The 20,327-nt window shown below is 44.1% G+C and overlaps 1 protein-coding gene across 3 annotated transcripts in view; it reads right to left on the bottom strand.

Moving 5' to 3' along the window:
- The window catches only part of FGD5 (FYVE, RhoGEF and PH domain containing 5), a 242,226-nt gene that overhangs the window by 86,071 nt on the left and 135,828 nt on the right, over nt 1–20,327 (bottom strand). For all 3 annotated transcript variants that reach the window (XM_089663339.1, XM_089663341.1, XM_089663340.1), the window contains exons 9-11: nt 18,741–18,791; nt 12,659–12,717; nt 2,358–2,429 (exon numbers count right to left, since the gene is read on the bottom strand). In XM_089663339.1, the coding sequence (XP_089519465.1) occupies nt 2,358–2,429; nt 12,659–12,717; nt 18,741–18,791 (182 nt within the window). The remainder of the gene's footprint in view (nt 1–2,357; nt 2,430–12,658; nt 12,718–18,740; nt 18,792–20,327) is intronic.

Genomic DNA, 20,327 nt, shown 5'->3' with positions numbered 1-20,327 from the left:
CATTCAGTGTCCTCCACCCCCCTCTGCCAATCCCTCCACTGGCTTCCGATTGTGCAACGGATCAAATTCAAAATCCTAACACTGACGTACAAAGCCGTCCACCATACTGCCCCGAACTACATCACTGACCTAATATCCAAGTACCGCCCAACACGCACACTCCGCTCCTCACAAGACCTCCTTCTCTCTAGTTCCCTGGTCTCCTCCTCCCATGCCCGCCTCCAGGACTTCTCCAGGGTGTCACCCATCCTCTGGAACTCCCTGCCCCAACCCATCAGATTATCACCTACTCTCCTCTCCTTTAGGCGCACCCTGAAAACCCACCTCTTCAGGGAAGCCTACCCCACCCCCTGCTAACTTGCCAACCTCCTCCACTCTTCCTACCACCCCATCCCCCACAGCTATCTCCTCCTGTGCCACCATCCCCTCCCTCCTAGATTGTAAGCTGGAAAGAGCAGGGCCCTCGATCCCCTCATGTTTTGCATTGTATTGGTATTGTTCTGTCACATGTTCTGTCCCCCTTTATAATGTACAGCGCTGAGTGAACTATTGGCGCTTTATAAATACTGTATAATAATAATAATAATAATAATAATCACAGGAGTTTTCGGTGCCAATAATGGTTCGTCAACAAAGCCAACCTGCTTTTAATCCATGAAATTCCAGATCTACGTCCTGCGAGTTCACAATGGCGGCGTGCCGACAGGTAAATGTCAGTCCACCTAGAAGTGATAATTCCGTGTTTGGTGGATGCTGGAGGTAAACCACCTCTGATATTGAATGGCACCCCGAAACGCGCTAAAGCGCACCGCAAGGTATGTATGGTGTGTGGTGGCACGCCACGCGCAGGTACATTTTTTTATTCCTTTCCTTGGGCTTCCCTAAATTAAAATGTATCTCTAGGCAAAACCTTTTTCTTTTGAATTTTGGATATCCTTGAAAAGGAACAGACAGTCTGTCAGATTTGTTTTGCTGTCTGTTTTCCCAGTGGGGAGATTCACACCTTCTACTTGTCCTGGTGACCATTGTTACTTCAACAAAGTGAAGAGAAATCCAAAACTTTAGTAGATTTAGATCTAGTTCAAAGATGTCATGATCATCCCCGTGGCCATGTTAGGTCAATGATGTCATGATCATCCCCGTGGCCATATCAGGTCAATGATCTCACAAGCATCCCCGTGTCCATGTTAGGTCAATGATGTCATGATCATCCATGTGGCCATATCAGGGTAATGATGTCACAAGCAGGGGCGGACTGACAACTCAATGGGCCCCCGGGCAATAGGGGATCATGGGGCCCCTGTGTCCTTTCCCAAACTCAAAGAAACCGATGAAAAAGGTACCAGGGGCATCTCATGGGGCCCCCTACTGACCCCGGGCCCTTGGGCAGTGCATGAGTTTCCAAATGGTCAGTCTGCCCCTGGTCACAAGCATCCCCATGGGCTTTATAGGTCAATGATGTCATGATCATCCCCGTGGCCATATCAGGTCAATGATGTCATGAGCATCCCTGTGGCCATATCAGGTCAATGATGTTATGATCATCCCCATGGCCATATTAGGTCAATGATGTCATGAGCATCCTCGTGGTCATATTAGGTCAATGATGTCATGATCATCCCTGTGGCCATATCAGGTCAATGATGTCATGATCATCCCCGTGGCCATATCAGGTCAATGATGTCATGATCATCCATGTGGCCATATTAGTTCAATTATGTCATGATCATCCCTGTGGCCATATTAGGTCAATGATGTCATGATCATCCCATGGCCATATCAGGTCAATGATGTCATGATCATCCCCGTGGCCATATTAGGCCAATGATGTCATGATCATTCCTGTGGCCATATCAGGTCAATGATGTCATGATCATCCCTGTGGCCATATCAGGTCAATGATGTCATGATCATCCCTGTGGCCATATCAGGTCAATGATGTCATGATCATCCCTGTGGCCATATCAGGTCAATGATGTCATGATCATCCTCGTGGCCATATTAGGTCAATGATGTCATGATCATCCATGTGGCCATATTAGTTCAATTATGTCATGATCATCCCTGTGGCCATATTAGGTCAATGATGTCATGATCATCCCTGTGGCCGTATCAGGTCAATGATGTCATGATCATCCCCGTGGCCATATTAGTTCAATGATGTACTGCCCCCTTACATACACTACGTTGCAGGGATTGCCCCAGTCACAGCTCATAGCTAATGACAGCTTCCTACTCAGAAATAGCATTTGTATTTTTTATTTGCTGAGGAAAAATAAAAGGGCAAACCATCTCCGGGAGTTTTCCTTGAATGATGGATTTTCCATCGATCGGCACGTCAGAAATATTGCACTTACTCTCCCCGGCTGGAGCAGGCTGCCCTGTCCCCTGACGCTGTACGAGATCTGAACCAACTTCTGCAGATTTTCCTGCAACACACAAGAGGAGACAATGAATGAAGCGGCTGCACAAAGAGACTGAGGATAACACCTGCAAATGAGAATTTAATTGCTGGGCGCTCCGGTATGGCGGCATAAATCACTTTCCTTGGCGGTCGGCAGAAGACGCCTTTATCTTTTTGCCTTTTTTTTTTTTTTGCTTTAGGGGATTTATAACATTCTTCACACAATGGGAGCGGTTCAGCTGACGGCGTGAAACTCGCCGCTGAGCGCTAAGCGCTATTTCTAGCATCCGGAATAACCGCTGGCTGTCATAGACGAGAAAACAAATTATGTTTCAGAAATGTTTTGTTTACCGCACTTTCCAATTTGAATACCTCCTTCCGTCAAAGTGGATCCAATGCCGCGAGCTGATATGAGGTCCTCGCGCACGCGGGACGTTTTGACAACGCCGGTAACGTTAGCTGGGTAAAGTCACGTTAAAAATTTGATTTTTTTTTTTAGCATTTTTGCATTGGTGTTTAGCAGCGTTTTGCCACGATTAGCAGCATTTTCCCGCGTTTGCGTTTTTAGCGTTTTCTAGAGTGTTTTTTTACCAAAAAAAACCCTTTTTTTAGCGTTTCTGCATTAGTGTTTAGCAGCGTTTTCCCACATTTGTGTTTTTAGCGTTTTCCAGAGTGTTTTTTTACCAAAAAAATCTTTTTTTAGCATTTCTGCATTAGCGGTTAGCGCCATTTTCCCACGTTTGTGTTTTTAGCGTTTTCTAGCATGCTTTTTTACCCAAAAAAACAGTTTTTAAGCTTTTTTTTAGCATTTCTGCATTAGCGTTTAGTGGCATTTTCCCATGTTTGCGTTTTTAGCGTTTTCCAGCGTGTTTTTTTACAAAAAAAAACATTTTTTTAGCGTTTCTGCATTAGCGTTTAGCAGCTTTTTCCCACATTTGTGTTTTTAGCGTTTTCCAGCGTATTTTTTTACCAAAAAAACACATTTTTTTTAAAGCTTTTTTTTTAGCATTTCTACATTAGCAGTTAGCGCCATTTTTCCATGTTTGTGTTTTTAGCGTTTTCTAGCATGTTTTTTTACCCAAAAAAACATTTAAGCTTTTTTTTAGCATTTCTGCATTAACGTTTAGTGGCATTTTCCCATGTTTGCGTTTTTAGCGTTTTCCAGCGTGTTTTTTTTACCCAAAAAAATTTTTTTTTAAAGCTGTTTTTTTTGCGTTTCTGCATTAGCGTTTAGCAGCATTTTCCCGCATTTGTGTTTTTAGCATTTTCTAGCGTGTTTTTTTTACCAAAAAATACCCATTTTTTAAAACTTTTTTTTAGCGTTTCTGCATTAGCGTTTAGCGGTGTTTTGCCACGATTAGCGGTGCTTTCCTGCGTTTGTGTTTTTAGCGTTTTCTAGCATGTTTTTTTACCAAAAAAACTAATTTTTTCAAAGCTTTTTTTAGCGTTTCTGCATTAGCGTTTAGCGACATTTTCTCCCGTTTGTGTTTTTAGCGGTTTCTAGCGTGTTTGTTTTACCAAAAAAACCCAATTTTTTTAAGCTTTTTTTTTCTAGCGGTGCTGCATTAGCGATTAGCGGCATTTTCCCACGTTTATGTTTTTAGAGTTTTCTAGTGTGTTTTTTAAAAAAACAAACATATTTTTTAGCTTTTTTTTAGCGTTTCTGCATTAGTGTTTAGAGAAGTTTTGCCACGATTAGCAGTGTTTTCCCGCGTTTGCTTTTTTAGTGTTTTCTAGAGTGTTTTTTTTTTTACCAAAAAAAATCTTTTTTTTTAAGCTTTTTTTTAAGTATTTTTGCATTAGTATTTAGTGGCGTTTTGCCACCATTAACAGTGTTTTCCCACGTTTGTGTTTTTAGCATTTTCTAGCATGTTTTTTTACCCAAAAAAACATTTTTTAAGCTTTTTTTTTGCGTTTCTGCATTAGCATTTAGCGACATTTTTCTCCCGTTTGTGTTTTTAGTGTTTTCTAGTGCGTTTTTTTTACCCAAAAAACCCAATTTTTTAAACTTTTTTTTAGCGTTTCTGCATTAGCGTTTAGCAGAGTTTTGCCACAATTAGCTACATTTTCCCGTGTTTGTGTTTTTAGCATTTTCTAGCATGTTTTTTTACCAAAAAAACCCAATTTTTTTAAAGCTTTTTTTAGCGTTTCTGCATTAGCATTTAGCGGCATTTTCTCATGTTTGTGTTTTTAGCGTTTTCTAGCGTGTTTTTTTACCAAAAAAAACAATTTTTTTTAGCTTTTTTTTTAGTGTTTCTGCATTAGCGTTTAGCGGCATTTTGCCATGATTAACGGCAGTTTTCCGCGTTTGTGTTTTTTGCGGTTTCTAGCATGTTTTTTTACTAAAAAAACCCAATTGTTTTTGGTCAAAAAAATGTCCAAAAACGCCGGTTTGCAGTGTTCTACTGTATTTTGCTGCATTTTTCAGTGTTAGGGCTCGTTCACACTTGAATTTATTTCAAACTTTAGCGTTAGACAGGCGTTTGGGAAGCATTTTTACTGCTCCTCAAACGCTCCCTAAACACTCCCAAAACGCACTATGCGTGGTTTTGAGGCGGTTGATAGGCGTTTGCCAAGCGTTAAAACCGCACCACAAACGCCTATAATGAAGTTAAATGGTATTAATGCTCCTCAAGCTCCTCGCAACCGCCTGCCAGGCATTTGCGGAGCGGCACCATAGACTTGAATGGGAGGCTTCAACTCCTCCTGACTGGACAGGAGCCTTAGGCTACGTTCACACTAGCTTTGTCAGCAGGTGTCAGACAGGCGTTTGGGAAGCATTTTTAACGCTTCTCAAACGCCTATGAAAATTCTGCACATGGCAGCACACAGTGCTGTTCACATGGAAGCGTTAGCGTCCTGGCAAAGCCTTGTGTCCAGTCAGGAGGAGTTGAAGACTCCCATTCAAGTCTATGGTGCCGCGCCTCAAACGCCTGGCAGGCATTTGCGGCGTGGTTGTGACCAGGGGCGGACTGACAACTCATGGGGCCCCCGGACAATAGGGGGTCATGGGGCCCCTGTGTCCTTGCCCAAACCCAAAAAAGCCTATGAGAAAGGTACCAGGGGCATCTCATGGGGCCCCCTACTGACCCCGGGCCCTCGGGCAGTGCCCGAGTTTCCAAATGGTCAGTCCGCCCCTGTCTGGTATTGACACATAGGATAACATGCTGGGGGGTTAACTGGCTGTAAAAAAAGCATCAAAAGCCTGTAAAAAACGTCCCGTGTGCAGGAGGACTAATGCAGAATTCCGATCACAAGTGGGGGAAAGGAGATTATTTATTTCAGGTACTTATATAGTGCCACATATATATTGTACATTCCCATCAGTCCCCGCCCCCGAGGAGAATACAATCTAAGGTCCCTAACTCACATTCATACATACACATACTAGGGACAATTTAGACAGGAGCCAATTCACCTATTAGCATGTATTTGGAGTGTGGGAGGAAACTGGAGTACCCAGAGGAAACCCACACAGGCACAGGGAGAACATGCAAATTCCAGGCAGGAGGTGCTGTGGGTGCCAACCATTGAGCCACTGTGCTGCCCAAAAATACCTTCTTGCTATGCAAAGTTTCTAATGGATACATTGTGCTGTATACCTGCCGTGTGATCCTTGGACATGGGAGTGGCTGTATCTCTCGTCTTTGTTATATTACTGGAAGGTTACAATTTATTTTAAACATAAGAATAAAGATACATTTAAAGTAAAAATATATTACTGATCTCCAGTCCAGTAGTTGTGCCTAGGCTGAGATGATGACGTCCTCACGCAGGCAGGAGGAAGTATTTCCCCAGCCTCTTCCCTAGTGATCACACTGCAACATTATTACTTGGCAGCAAGTCACAAGGTTGAGAGGCTACAGGAGAGGCTGATCGGTGCCCATTATGAGGGGTTCCCGCCATCCCTGTGCTCAGTTCCCGGGTCTGTACATCCGCTGTGCCCATTATGAGGGGTTTCCGCCATCCCTGTGCTGGATTCCTGGGTCTGTACACCTGCTGTGCCCATTATGAGGGGTTCCCACCATCCCTGTGCTGAGTTCCCAGGTCTGTACACCGCTGTGCCCATTATGAGGGGTTCCCACCATCCCTGTGCTGAGTTCCCAGGTCTGTACACCGCTGTGCCCATTATGATGGGTTCCCACCATCCCTGTGCTGAGTTCCCGGGTCTGTACACCGCTGTGCCCATTATGAGGGGTTCCCACCATCCCTGTGCTGAGTTCCCGGGTCTGTACACCCGCTGTGCCCATTATGAGGGGTTGCCACCATCCCTGTGCTGAGTTCCCGGGTCTGTACACCCGCTATGCCCATTATGAGGGGTTCCCACCATCCCTGTGCTGAGTTCCCGGGTCTGTACACCCGCTGTGCCCATTATGAGGGGTTCCCACCATCCCTGTGCTGAGTTCCCGGGTCTGTACACCCGCTGTGCCCATTATGAGGGGTTCCCGCCATCCCTGTGCTGAGTTCCCGGGTCTGTACACCCGCTGTGCCCATTATGAGGGGTTGCCACCATCCCTGTGCTGAGTTCCCGGGTCTGTACACCCGCTGTGCCCATTATGAGGGGTTGCCACCATCCCTGTGCTGAGTTCCCGGGTCTGTACACCCGCTGTGCCCATTATGAGGGGTTGCCACCATCCCTGTGCTGAGTTCCCGGGTCTGTACACCCGCTGTGCCCATTGTGAGGGGTTCCCGCCATCCCTGTGCTGAGTTCCCGGGTCTGTACACCCGCTGTGCCCATTGTGAGGGGTTGCCACCATCCCTGTGCTGAGTTCCCGGGTCTGTACACCCGCTGTGCCCATTATGAGGGGTTGCCACCATCCCTGTGCTGAGTTCCCGGGTCTGTACACCCGCTGTGCCCATTGTGAGGGGTTCCCGCCATCCCTGTGCCGAGTTCCCGGGTCTGTACACCCGCTGTGCCCATTATGAGGGGTTGCCACCATCCCTGTGCTGAGTTCCCGGGTCTGTACACCCGCTATGCCCATTATGAGGGGTTCCCACCATCCCTGTGCTGAGTTCCCGGGTCTGTACACCCGCTGTGCCCATTATGAGGGGTTCCCACCATGCTAAGCAATACACCACTGCCGCGTAAAATGAAAAAGGTGAACTTGAGATGAAAGCAGCAGATGTGAATTGTTTGATTTCAGTGGAAGAAAAGGCCCGTCCTCATCTGATGTCAGTATTGATCTGGGCAGATTATTGATCGGTGCGGGAGAAAATATCCAGGCTGAGTAGAAATATCACTTCCTGCTCTCCCGACGGGGGCGACATGTTAGGAGTCTTGAAATTTCTCATAGCTGACAGCAAACCTCTGGAGGAAATCAGACTTATAGGATTTCTGAGTCTGGAGACTATTTACAGATAAAGTACAAATATAATAAGAGCAGAAAAGTGATGAATGATGAAGGATTCAGAAACGGCTGTCAGTGATTTTATATGAAATATTTATGTGTGTGTATACAGCCTATATATATATATATATATATATATAAATAAAAAATATATATATATATATATATATATATATATATATATATATATATATATATATATATAAATATATATATATTTTACCAAAATATATATTTTAAAAAAAACATATATATATATATACCTATATATTATTTATATATATATATATATATATATATATACATACATACATACACACACATATATATAATTTTTTTATAATACAGCAAAAAAGTATTTAGTCCGCCACCAATTGTACAAGTTCTCCCACTTACAAAGATGAGAGAGGCCTGTAATTGGCATCATAGGGAGACCTCAACTATGAGAGACAAAATGAGAAAACAAATCCAGACAATCCCATTGGCTGATCTGGAAAGAATTTATTTGCAAATTATGGTGGAAAATAAGTATTTGGTGAATATGAAAAGTTCATGTCAATACTTTGTTATATATCCTTTGTTGGCAATGACAGAGGTCAGACGTTTCCTGGAAGTCTTCACAAGGTTGGCACACACTGTTGCTGGTATGTTGGCCCATCCTCCATGCAGATCTCCTCTAGATCAGTGATGTTTTGGGGCTGTCGCTGGGCAACACGGACTTTCAACTCCCTCCAAAGGTTTTCTATGGGATTTAGATCTGGAGACTGGCTAGGCGACTCAAGGACCTTGAAATGCTTCTTACGAAGCCACTCCTTCGTTGCCCGGGCGGTATGTTTGGGATCATTGTCATGTTGGAAGACCCAGCCACGTTTCATCTTCAATGCCCTTGCTGATGGAAGGAGGTTTGCACTCAAAATCTCACGATACATGGCCCCATTCATTCTGTCCTGTACATGGATCAGTCGTCCTGGTCCCTTTGCGGAGAAACCACCCCAAAGCATGATGTTGCCATCCCCATGCTTCACAGTAGGTATGGTGTTCTCTGGATGCAACTCAGCATTCTCTCTCCTCCAAACACAACGAGTTGTGTTTCTACCAAACAGTTCTATTTTGGTTTCATCTGACCATATGACATTCTCCCAATCCTCTTCTGGATCATCCAAATGCTCTCTAGCAAACGTCAGACGGGCCCGACATGTACTGGCTTAAGCAGGGGGACACGTCTGGCACTGCAGGATCTGAGTCCCTGGCGGCGTAGTGTGTTACTGATGGTAGCCTTTGTTACGTTGGTCCCAGCTCTCTGCAGGTCATTCACTAGGTCCCCCCGTGTGGTCCTGGGATTTTTGCTCACTGTTCTTGTGATCATTTTGACCCCACGGGGTGAGATCTTGCGTGGAGCCCCAGATCGAGGGAGATTATCAGTGGTCTTGTATGTCTTCCATTTTCTAATTATTGCTCTCACAGTTGATTTGTTCACACCAAGCTGCTTGCCTATTGCAGATTCAGTCTTCCCAGCCTGGTGCAGGTCTACAATTTTGTTTCTGGCGTCCTTCGACAGCTCTTTAGTCTTCACCATAGTGGAGTTTGGAGTGTGACTGTTTGAGGTTGTGGACAGGTGTCTTTTATACTGATAACACGTTCAAACAGGTGCCATTGATACAGGTAATGAGTGCAGGACAGAGGAGCCTCTTAAAGAAGAAGGTCCAGGTCTGTGAGAGCCAGAAATCTTGCTTGTTTGTAGGCGACCAAATACTTATTTTCCACCATAATTTGCAAATAAATTCTTTCCAGATCAGCCAATGTGATTGTCTGGATTTGTTTTCTCATTTTGTCTCTCATAGTTGAGGTCTCCCTATGATGCCAATTACAGGCCTCTCTCATCTTTGTAAGTGGGAGAACTTGCACCATTGGTGGTGACTAAATACTTTTTTGCCCCACTGTATATATATACACACACACATAATATATATATACACACACACATAATATATATATACACACACACACATAATATATACACACACACATACATATCTATATATATATCCCCCAATTTTTTTCCATGTAGTCCAAATTCCTTTAAGGTATAGCTCCAGACAATGATGAAATTGTTCCCCTCTCCCCAGCCAATGAAGAATATGCTGCCCATTTTTTTTCCAGGAAAATCATACCGCAGAGCAATACTTACCCCAGTCCTCTGTCCCACTGTTCTCCTCCCCTCTAATTTCATTTGTGATGACCGTTCCCTCGAAGTAGCTCCATCCTGATGATGTGGCTGCTGGTTCTTCATTGTACGCGATGACATAGGAAAGCCTGCCCAGATTTCCTCACTGTAGAGTGGAGGAACGCTCCCGCATGAACTAAGGTAAGCATAACTCCGATATACTCCCCTTCTTAACCAATGACACCACCAAACCACTAGTTCACTCCCTTGCAGGGGCGGACTAACCATTCGGGCACTTGGGCAATGCCCGAGGGCCCGGGGTCAGTAGTGGGCCCCAAAAGATGCCCCTGGTACCTTTCATAGGCTTTTTTGGGTGTGGTTTGAGTGTGGGCGAGGTCACAGGGGCCCCATGATGCTCTATTGTCCGGGGGCCCCATGAATTGTCAGTCCACCCCTGCTCCCTTGTTAATTCTTTCCTTGACTATTGAAACTCACTCCCTGTTGGCCAACCTCTACACAGCCTATCATGACTCCACCACCTTACTGGGCACCCAGTGTCCTCCACCCCTCTCCGCCAATCCCTCCGTTGGCCTCCACTCATGCAGCAACTACAACATACAAGGCCATCAACAATGCTGGCCCAAGCTGCATCAACTTTGTCTCAGAATAACATCCAAGCCATCCTCCTCATTCCTCCCAAGACCTCCTGCTCTCTTGTTCCTTCATCAACTGCTCACCAGGACGTCTTCAGAGTCTCTCCCTTCCTCTGGAACTTCTTACCCTGTGTCTGGCTATCTCCTACTCTGTCTTCAGGTGATCCCTAAAAACATATTTTTTTCAGGGAATCCTACCTCAGCCCAAGACCTCCTCCTCTCTAGATCCCTCATCATCTTCTCCCATTCTCACCTTCAGGACTTCTTCAGAGCCTCCCCCTTCCTCTGGAACTCCCTACCCAAATCTGTCCAGCCATCTTCCACTCTGTCTGTCTTTAGGTGATCCCTGAAAACGTATCTCTTTAAGGAAGTCTATCCCACCTAAAACCAAGACCTCCTGTCTAGATCCCTCTTCACCTCCTCTCATAGTCACCTTCAGGACTTGTTCAGAGCCTCTCCATTCCCATGAACCGTCTTAGTTCAATGTGTCTGGCTATCTCCTACTCTGCCTTTAGGTGATCCCTGAAAATGTATCTTTTCAGGGAAGCCTATCCCACCTCAGCCCAAGACATCGTCCTCCAGATCCCTCATCTTCTCCCATGCCCACCTTCAGGACTTCTTCAGAGCCTCTCCCTTCAACTGGAACACCCAGAATGTGTCACCTAGTGACTCCATGTGTACCCCAGAGCATACTGTGTCACCTAGGGACTATAAGTGCACTCCTGTGCTCCCCCATGGCACCAAGTGTGCCCCGGTTTGCCCTCTCTGTCATCTAGTGACTCCAAGTGCACCCCGGTGTGCCCCCAAGATTCAAAGTGCATCCTAGTTAATCGTCTCTGTCATCTAGTGACTCTAAGTGCACCCCTGTGTGTGCCTATGACTCCACATGTACCCCAGAGCATCCTGTGTCATTAAGTGACTCCATGTGTACCCCACAGCATCCTGTGTCCTCTAGTGACTCCACGTGTACCCCAGAGCATCCTGTGTCCTCTAGTGACTCCACGTGTACCCCAGAGCATCCTGTGTCATCAAGTGACTCCACGTGTACCCCAGAGCATCCTGTGTCCTCTAGTGACTCCACGTGTACCCCAGAGCATCCTGTGTCCTCTAGTGACTCCATGTGTACCCCAGAGCATCCTGTGCCCTCTAGTGACTCCATGTGTACCCCAGAGCATCCTGTGCCATCAAGTGACTCCATGTGTACCCCAGAGCATCCTGTGTCATCAAGTGACTCCATGTGTACCCCAGAACATCCTGTGTCATCTAGTGACTCCACATGTACCCCAGAGCATCCTGTGTCATCAAGTGACTCCATGTGTACCCCAGAGCATACTGTGTCCTCTAATGACTCCACATGTACCCCAGAGCATCCTGTGTCCTCTAGTGACTCCATGTGTACCCCAGAGCATCCTGTGTCACCTAGTGACTTCAAGTGTGCCCCAATACACCACAACTCCAAGTGCACCCCAGATCATCTTCTCTGTAATATGGCAACTCCAAGTGGATCCAAGTGTATGCCAGAGAACCCGTGTCATCTGATGGCTCCTACTGCACCCAGTGGCTCTGTGACACCTGTGTCTCCACGCAATCCTCAATACGCTTCTGTATCATCTGGAAAGTCCTTCTCGCAGTGGATACAGACCACTGTCCATGCCACTGGAGAGATTCACCTTCTTTTCCTTTTCTAAAAGTGAAGGGAAATCTAACAATTTGAGTTTTCACTGCAACAGGAAGATGGAAGGAACCTTTCAATGGGGACAACGGTGTAAGAGGAGATTCCTCCTAGTGTGGAGAAGCCGAGCGCCTGTTAGAACACAATGCCGGCACTTCACTTTTCAGATCCCATCAAGCAACCGTCTTGTCATTGTTTTCCATTATTTTTCAGCCGGCCGTGTTATGTTCTCCATGAACCAAGCCAATCAGTTGACCAGAAACTGGACAGCATTGAGAGGACCTGTTATTTATATCAATGACAACCTACAAGACAGAGGCTTCCATTTGGTGTAGGCGAGAGGTACACTTGAACTGTGCAACTTTATCGATCAACTATTTTTCACAAGGACAAAAGACGGTGACAGCTGGAACTCACCCCATGACGCATACTCTCATTAGCTCGGTCTGCGACTTCTGAGACAATGAGCAAGGCAGCTGTAATAAGAGAAATATATCATCGTTATCACTTCTGGCTGTGCAAGGACTCTCCTGTCCCTGCGGCATACAATCCGTTATCCAGGGACTCTTTTCATGGGGACCGGTGACACCATGTAATATTTCACCTCAAACAGCAAATCTTTATAAAATTCATAAATATGCAAAAACCTGCCGTGATTGGACAGAAATTAGCGTTAAAGTGTTACTAAACCCACAAAAGTACAATACGTCTGTAGATGCAGTAAAGCATGCTTGTTATACTCACTGTGGGACCTAAGGGGTTAATCCTCTGCATTGTGTAAAAAGGCTCTTTGATCCTGTCTTCTCTGATCCTCCAGCTCTTCTGCTGTCCCCAATCCATCTGCTGATAGTGCAGAGCCCTAGGAGGCACTCTGCACATGCTCAGTTTGTTGTATAATGTGAGATAGTTTTATTTTCTTTGGGAGAGTGCATGTGATCAGCACAGGGCCAATCAGCACTGTCCAGACAGAAGGTCTCATAGGACAGACAGAGGAAAATGATAACTCCTCCTACAAGATTAACCAGTGCTCTGCTGGACACTGATAGAAGTCACAAGACTGCTATATACTGGTGATGAGAAAAGGGATTAAGCAGTTTATATTTACTAAAATAATTGCATTTCCATGTTCTGTATAGAAACCAGATATAGTGAATACGGAGTCCGGGGAGAGCGGATATAGTGAATGCAGGGTCCGGGGAGAGCGGATATAGTGAATGCAGGGTCCGGGGAGAGCGGATATAGTGAATGCGGGGTCCGGGGAGACCGGATATAGTGAATGCAGGGTCCGGGGAGACCAGATATAGTGAATGCGGGGTCCGGGGCAGACCGGATATAGTGAATGCGGGTCCGGGGAGACCGGATATGGTGAATGCGGGGTCCCGGGAGACCGGATATAGTGAATGCGGGGTCCGGGGAGACCGAATATGGTGAATGCAGGGTCTGGGGAGAGCGGATATGGTGAATGCAGGGTCCGGGGAGACCGGATATGGTGAATGCAGGGTCCAGGGAGACCGGATATAGTGATGCAGGGTCCTGGGAGAGCGGATATAGTGAATGCGGGGTCCGGGGAGAGCAGATATAGTGAATGCAGGGTCCGAGGAGAGCGGATATAGTGAATGAGGGGTCCGGGGAGACCGGATATAGTGAATGCACGGTCCGGGGAGACCATATATAGTGAATGCGGGGTCCGGGGAGAGCAGATATAGTGAATGCGGGGTCCGGGGAGAGCAGATATAGTGAATGCAGGGTCCAGGGAGAGCAGATATAGTGAATGCAGGGTCCGGGGAGAGCAGATATAGTGAATGCAGGGTCCGGAGAGAGCAGATATAGTGAATGCAGGGTCCGGGGAGAGCAGATATAGTGAATGCAGGGTCCGGGGAGAGCAGATATAGTGAATGCAGGGTCCGGGGAGAGCAGATATAGTGAATGCGGGGTCCGGGGAGACCGGATATAGTGAATGCGGGGTCCGGGGAGACCGGATATAGTAAATGCGGGCTCCGGGGAGACCGGATATAGTGAATGCGGGCTCCGGGGAGACCGGATATAGTGAATGCAGGGTCCGGGGAGACCGGATATAGTGAATGCAGGGTCCGGGGAGACCGGATATAATGAATGCGGGGTCCGGGGAGAGCGGATATAGTGAATGCGGGGTCCGGGGAGAGCGGATATAGTGAATGCAGGGTCCGGGGAGAGCGGATATAGTGAATGCAGGGTCTGGGGAGAGCGGATATAGTGAATGCAGGGTCCGGGGAGAGCGGATATAGTGAATGCGGGGTCCGGGGAGAGCGGATATAGTGAATGCGGGGTCCGGGGAGAGCGGATATAGTGAATGCGGGGTCCGGGGAGACCGGATATAGTGAATGCGGGGTCCGGGTAGAGCGGATATAGTGAATGCAGGGTCCGGGGAGAGCGGATATAGTGAATGCAGGGTCCGGGGAGAGCGGATATAGTGAATGCGGGGTCCGGGGAGAGCGGATATAGTGAATGCGGGGTCCGGGGAGAGCGGATATAGTGAATGCGGGGTCCGGGGAGAGCGGATATAGTGAATGCAGGGTCTGGGGAGAGCGGATATAGTGAATGTGGGGTCCGGGGAGAGCGGATATAGTGAATGCAGGGTCCGGGGAGAGCAAATATATTGAATTCGGGGTCCGGGGAGAGCGGATATAGTGAATGCGGGGTCCGGGGAGACCGGATATAGTGAATGCAGGGTCCGGGGAGACCGGATATAATGAATGCGGGGTCCGGGGAGACCGGATATAATGAATGCGGGGTCCGGGGAGAGCGGATATAGTGAATGCAGGGTCCGGGGAGAGCGGATATAGTGAATGCGGGGTCCGGGGAGAGCGGATATAGTGAATGCGGGGTCCGGGGAGAGCGGATATAGTGAATGCGGGGTCCGGGGAGACCGGATATAGTGAATGCGGGGTCCGGGTAGAGCGGATATAGTGAATGCAGGGTCCGGGGAGAGCGGATATAGTGAATGCGGGGTCCGGGGAGAGCGGATATAGTGAATGCGGGGTCCGGGGAGAGCGGATATAGTGAATGCGGGGTCCGGGGAGAGCGGATATAGTGAATGCAGGGTCTGGGGAGAGTGGATATAGTGAATGCGGGGTCTGGGGAGAGTGGATATAGTAAATGCGGGGTCTGGGGAGAGTGGATATAGTGAATGCGGGGTCCGGGGAGAGCGGATATAGTGAATGCGGGGTCCGGGGAGAGCGGATATAGTGAATGCGGGGTCCGGGGAGAGCGGATATAGTGAATGCGGGGTCCGGGGAGAGCGGATATAGTGAATGCGGGGTCCGGGGAGACCAGATATAGTGAATGCGGGGTCCGGGTAGAGCGGATATAGTGAATGCAGGGTCCGGGGAGAGCGGATATAGTGAATGCGGGGTCCGGGGAGAGCGGATATAGTGAATGCGGGGTCCGGGGAGAGCGGATATAGTGAATGCGGGGTCCGGGGAGAGCGGATATAGTGAATGCAGGGTCTGGGGAGAGTGGATATAGTGAATGCGGGGTCTGGGGAGAGTGGATATAGTGAATGCGGGGTCTGGGGAGAGTGGATATAGTGAATGCGGGGTCCGGGGAGAGCGGATATATTGAATGCAGGGTCCAGAGTTTAGTAGCACTCTAAGTGAGTTGAGGTAGTTGAGTCAATGTTGAATTTTCTATTGCTATCTGTGTCACCAATGGGGAGATGTAAACTTACTTCCCATCTTCCATCTAGACAGAAAGTGAGAGGAAATCTCCCCAGCATCAGAACTGACGGCCCCATCACACAGCCCAATGCACTTGAACTAACAATTCCAGATCTGAAACCTGAAGAAGTGGAAGCACCCTGAAACCCGTAGGATGTTCATATATACAACGTTACAAATAAAGTTAGGTTTTCTTACAGTCGAACGTTTGAGGATTTTGTTGCCGAACTTATTAAGAAACTAAACTAGAACAAGTCAGCAGATCAGAAGACGGACGTCAGAATTCCTAACTTGTGTTCTTGTTTCAGGTTAATGCATCAGACTAAAGCCAACAAACTGGCATGACAGCCAGGCATCTGGCATTATCAGAAGGAGAGATCAGTTCCATATTCTTTCTGGACAGGTTTTCCTTACATTTTAGTGATTCTATTCACAGATATTGCAGAAGCTTTCAAAAATTATTATATTTACATTTTTGCTTTGCTAGATTACATTTTATTCAATTTGTTTACATTTAAATCTTGTCAGGACAAATTCCATACAATATATTGATATTCCAACCAGCCAAAACAAATTCCACACTATAGATATCACCTTTCTGTGTCTGGAGAAACACGTTTTGGAATGTGATGGTAGGAAAAAGGCAGCTTTACTGACTTGAACAAATGTACTGTATTTCTGTATATACTGTGTACATATAACATTTTGATGTTAAAGTTTTACAAAATTAAATAAAGCTTTCTGAATTAAAACAGCAAATAATAAATATGAAATAATAAATAACATTTATATATATATATATATATATATATATATATATATATATTTATACACACACACACACAAACATATATATATATACACTCAAATGAATATATAAATTATATATATATATATATACACACACACACATATATATATATATATACTGTACACTTTATTTTTTTGATTTTTACATGTATTTCTTTCATTTGTATATATTTTATAATTGTTTTTATTATTATAACATTTGATTTAAAATGGTATCGAATCCAAAAAACATTTATCATATTGCAGCTCACCGATTCTTAGATGTGGTAGAACACACTGTACTGCAGACGTAGCAGTTAGAGCGTTGAGACAAACCATTTACCACTGATAGAGGGATGTGTGTGTATTTACTTGCTACAAAATTAAATAAATCTTTCTGAAATAAAATTAAATAAGCACAAACTTAAAGCAGTATTAAACCCAAAATACTATGTTGCAGCTTACCAGTCATTAGATGCGGTGGCTGCATTAGTGTTCTTTTTTTAGGCTTTTTCCCACAGTTTTTATCCAGTGATCTGGCCAGTAAAACGCCTCCTGTATTAGAGTGCTCCCACTCTGGATGAAGGAGCATAGGGGGCACCTTTAGACAGCAACAAGGCTAATCTTGGATGAGGGAGTGTCAGATGGACTAGCAGATGGACTAGCAGATTTAAATACACTAACAAACTGAAAGCAAAAACGGCAGCTAATACTCTTTGAGCAGTTACAGCAAACAGTTTTTTTTCCCTTCTGGGTTTTACGTATAAAAAAAGCTGAGCATTGTAAGCACCCCTGTCAGTGGTAAATGGTTTGTCTCAATGCTCTAACTGCTACATCTGCAGTACAGTGTTCTACCACATCTAAGAATTTGTTAGCTGCAATATAATAAATGTTTTTTGGATTGGATACCATTTTAAATCTAATGCTGTAATAATAAAAACAATTATAAAATATATACAAATGAAAGAAATACATGTAAAAATATTTTTTTTTTATAAATTAAATAAAGTATATAAATATATATATATATATATATATATATACACACACACACACACACATACATACACAGTATATATATATATTTATATATATATATATATATATATATATATATATATATATATATATATATATATATACACACGTACATACATACACACACACTATTTAAATGTTAATTTACAATTGCAACAAAATTAAATAACACTTTCTGAAAGAAAATTAAATATATATATATTGTATATACTGTATATATATATATATATATATATATATATATATATATATATATATATATATATATATACACACACACACAATATATATATTTAATTTATATATATATATATATATATATATATATATATACACACAGTATATACAATATATATATATATATATATGATACATGAATTTTAAAAAATAAATAGATTCACAGTGTATATATATATATATATATACACATACATATATATATATATATATATATATATTTTTTTTTTTTTTTTTTTTTTTTTTTTCAAATTGACACAAAATGAAATAACACTTTCTGAAATAAAATACATTAAATAAAGCATACAGAAACATATATATATATATATATACACATACACACACACACACTGTGAATCTATTTATATTTTTAAAATGCATGTATCATTTATTTATTTCTTTTTTAAATGTCTTTTGGTAGCACTTTAAAAATATATATTTTTTATTTCACACAATAATGACATGCCTAGAGAAGGGAATATTTCTCCAACCCAAATCCGCCCTGTCTGAATTTCTGTGCACAAGTGAATTTGATGAATGGCACAGTGGGAATTTTGCAGATATAAGCAGTAGATGGAGCTAGGAATTCCTATAAGTGTGACTATGATGAATAGACTCCGAGCACTTCACTTGGACCAGAAGATGCTGAGGGATTGATTAACTCCTTAGAGACTAGTCTCACAGAGACGGGGATCTATCTCAGTACGGATCGGCCTGCCCTATAGTGTACGGTCACTCACCTTGTGTATCTTCATACTCCGCCCAGTCTGGACAGAGATTGTTCAGATAATCTGCAGGAAGACACAGAAAGACATTTAGAAGCAGAACCTCAGCTAAAACATGGTGGAGATACACAAGAAAGAATGAGCAAATTTGAAATTTTTTTTTTTTTAATTTCAGAAATTTGGGAAAATCTGTGAATTTCTGATTTTAGAATCAACAGAAAAATTAAAGTGCATGTAGAATAATTAATTCAGCTAAAACAGACGTCTGTATTCTTTAATATCTCTGACTAACGTGCATGTAAAGGCGTAAGTTCTGTTTTTGATTATGGATACAGTGAGTACCGGTTGGACCTTCTTTCAATGTTTTACTGCTCTCTGTGTAGAAGTTTACCTTTATCTCTCTTGGTAATCCAAAAAAGAAAAAGGGGGAATTTCTACATTTTAGAGTTGCCATCATATTAAGAGGTGAAGGCAATTTTTCAGTTCACAACTGTCCAAGATGGGAACTCCCCTTACTTTGGGGAGATTTCCTCACATTTCCTATTGTATCGCCAATGACAGGGAGTGAAGAGAAATCTGCCAAGCAGTCCCTAGACAAACAAAAACCACCCAATAGTGTTTTTTTTTTAATTTTTAGAAGTACATACAGATGGAGCACTTCCATTAGGCGGGTACATAGCAAACATTACAAGGATCACAAATACGGAACAAAAATATCTTGTCCTAATTCAGTAATGTCCCCAATCCAGCCGTCAATCTAAAATTCATATAGGACATCCTGGAGCATTTAAAGTGTATACTGTATAACATACTGAGACTGATAAGGTCTCCTGAGGCACTCGGCCGAAAGACCCACTAACCTAAAGGGGACATATGAAAATATAACCAGGTTCGCCCGGTACAGAGCTAAAGCCAAAGCAAACAAAAGGTGGTGGTGGTGGTGGTGGGGAGAGAGTAGAGGAATGAAAGGACCGCATAGAAGAAAGAGATCAAGGACAGGCAAAGTCATGAGCAAGGAACTGTGTGCCATCCGGATGACTGCATGAGAAGATATAGTCTCATATACCTAAGGGGGTAGATAGAAACAGAGTGTGCCTTAAGCCTGGGAGCCCATACGGTCTCTATACTCCGGGGTACATGTAAACTCCATCCAGTAAAACCATGTGTTGTTACAATGTTCTTCCTTATTGTTAGCTGAGGCCAACAATGGTTCCATGTAAGACGGTTCGTTGACCTTGGCATACCACAAGCAGATTGATGGTGCCTTGGGCTGCTTCCAACACAATGGGATACAAGCCTTTGCAGCATTTAATAGATGCAGCAATAAGGAGCGTTTGTAACGTTTCAGAGACATAGGGGTTTAATGAAAAAGTAAGGCCGCTGCCTCCATTGGTGTGTGGACATCTGTTAATTTAAGAATCCAATGGCAAACCTAAACTAAGCTAACAGGGGTTAAAACAATCCCAAAAAACTATCCAAAACTAATATATACATGCTATATATATATATATATATATATATATATATATATATATATATATATATATATATATATATACATACATTTTAAGGTTGTTGTTGGTGGGTTTTTTTTTTTCACTG

This window comes from Staurois parvus, unplaced genomic scaffold, assembly GCF_062004578.1.
Source record: "Staurois parvus isolate SC_StPar_1 unplaced genomic scaffold, SC_StPar_1.0 ptg001670l, whole genome shotgun sequence".
Classification (NCBI taxonomy): domain Eukaryota; kingdom Metazoa; phylum Chordata; class Amphibia; order Anura; family Ranidae; genus Staurois; species Staurois parvus.
Note: the sequence above shows the minus strand (reverse complement) of the source record. Positions and strands in the feature narration are given on the sequence as shown.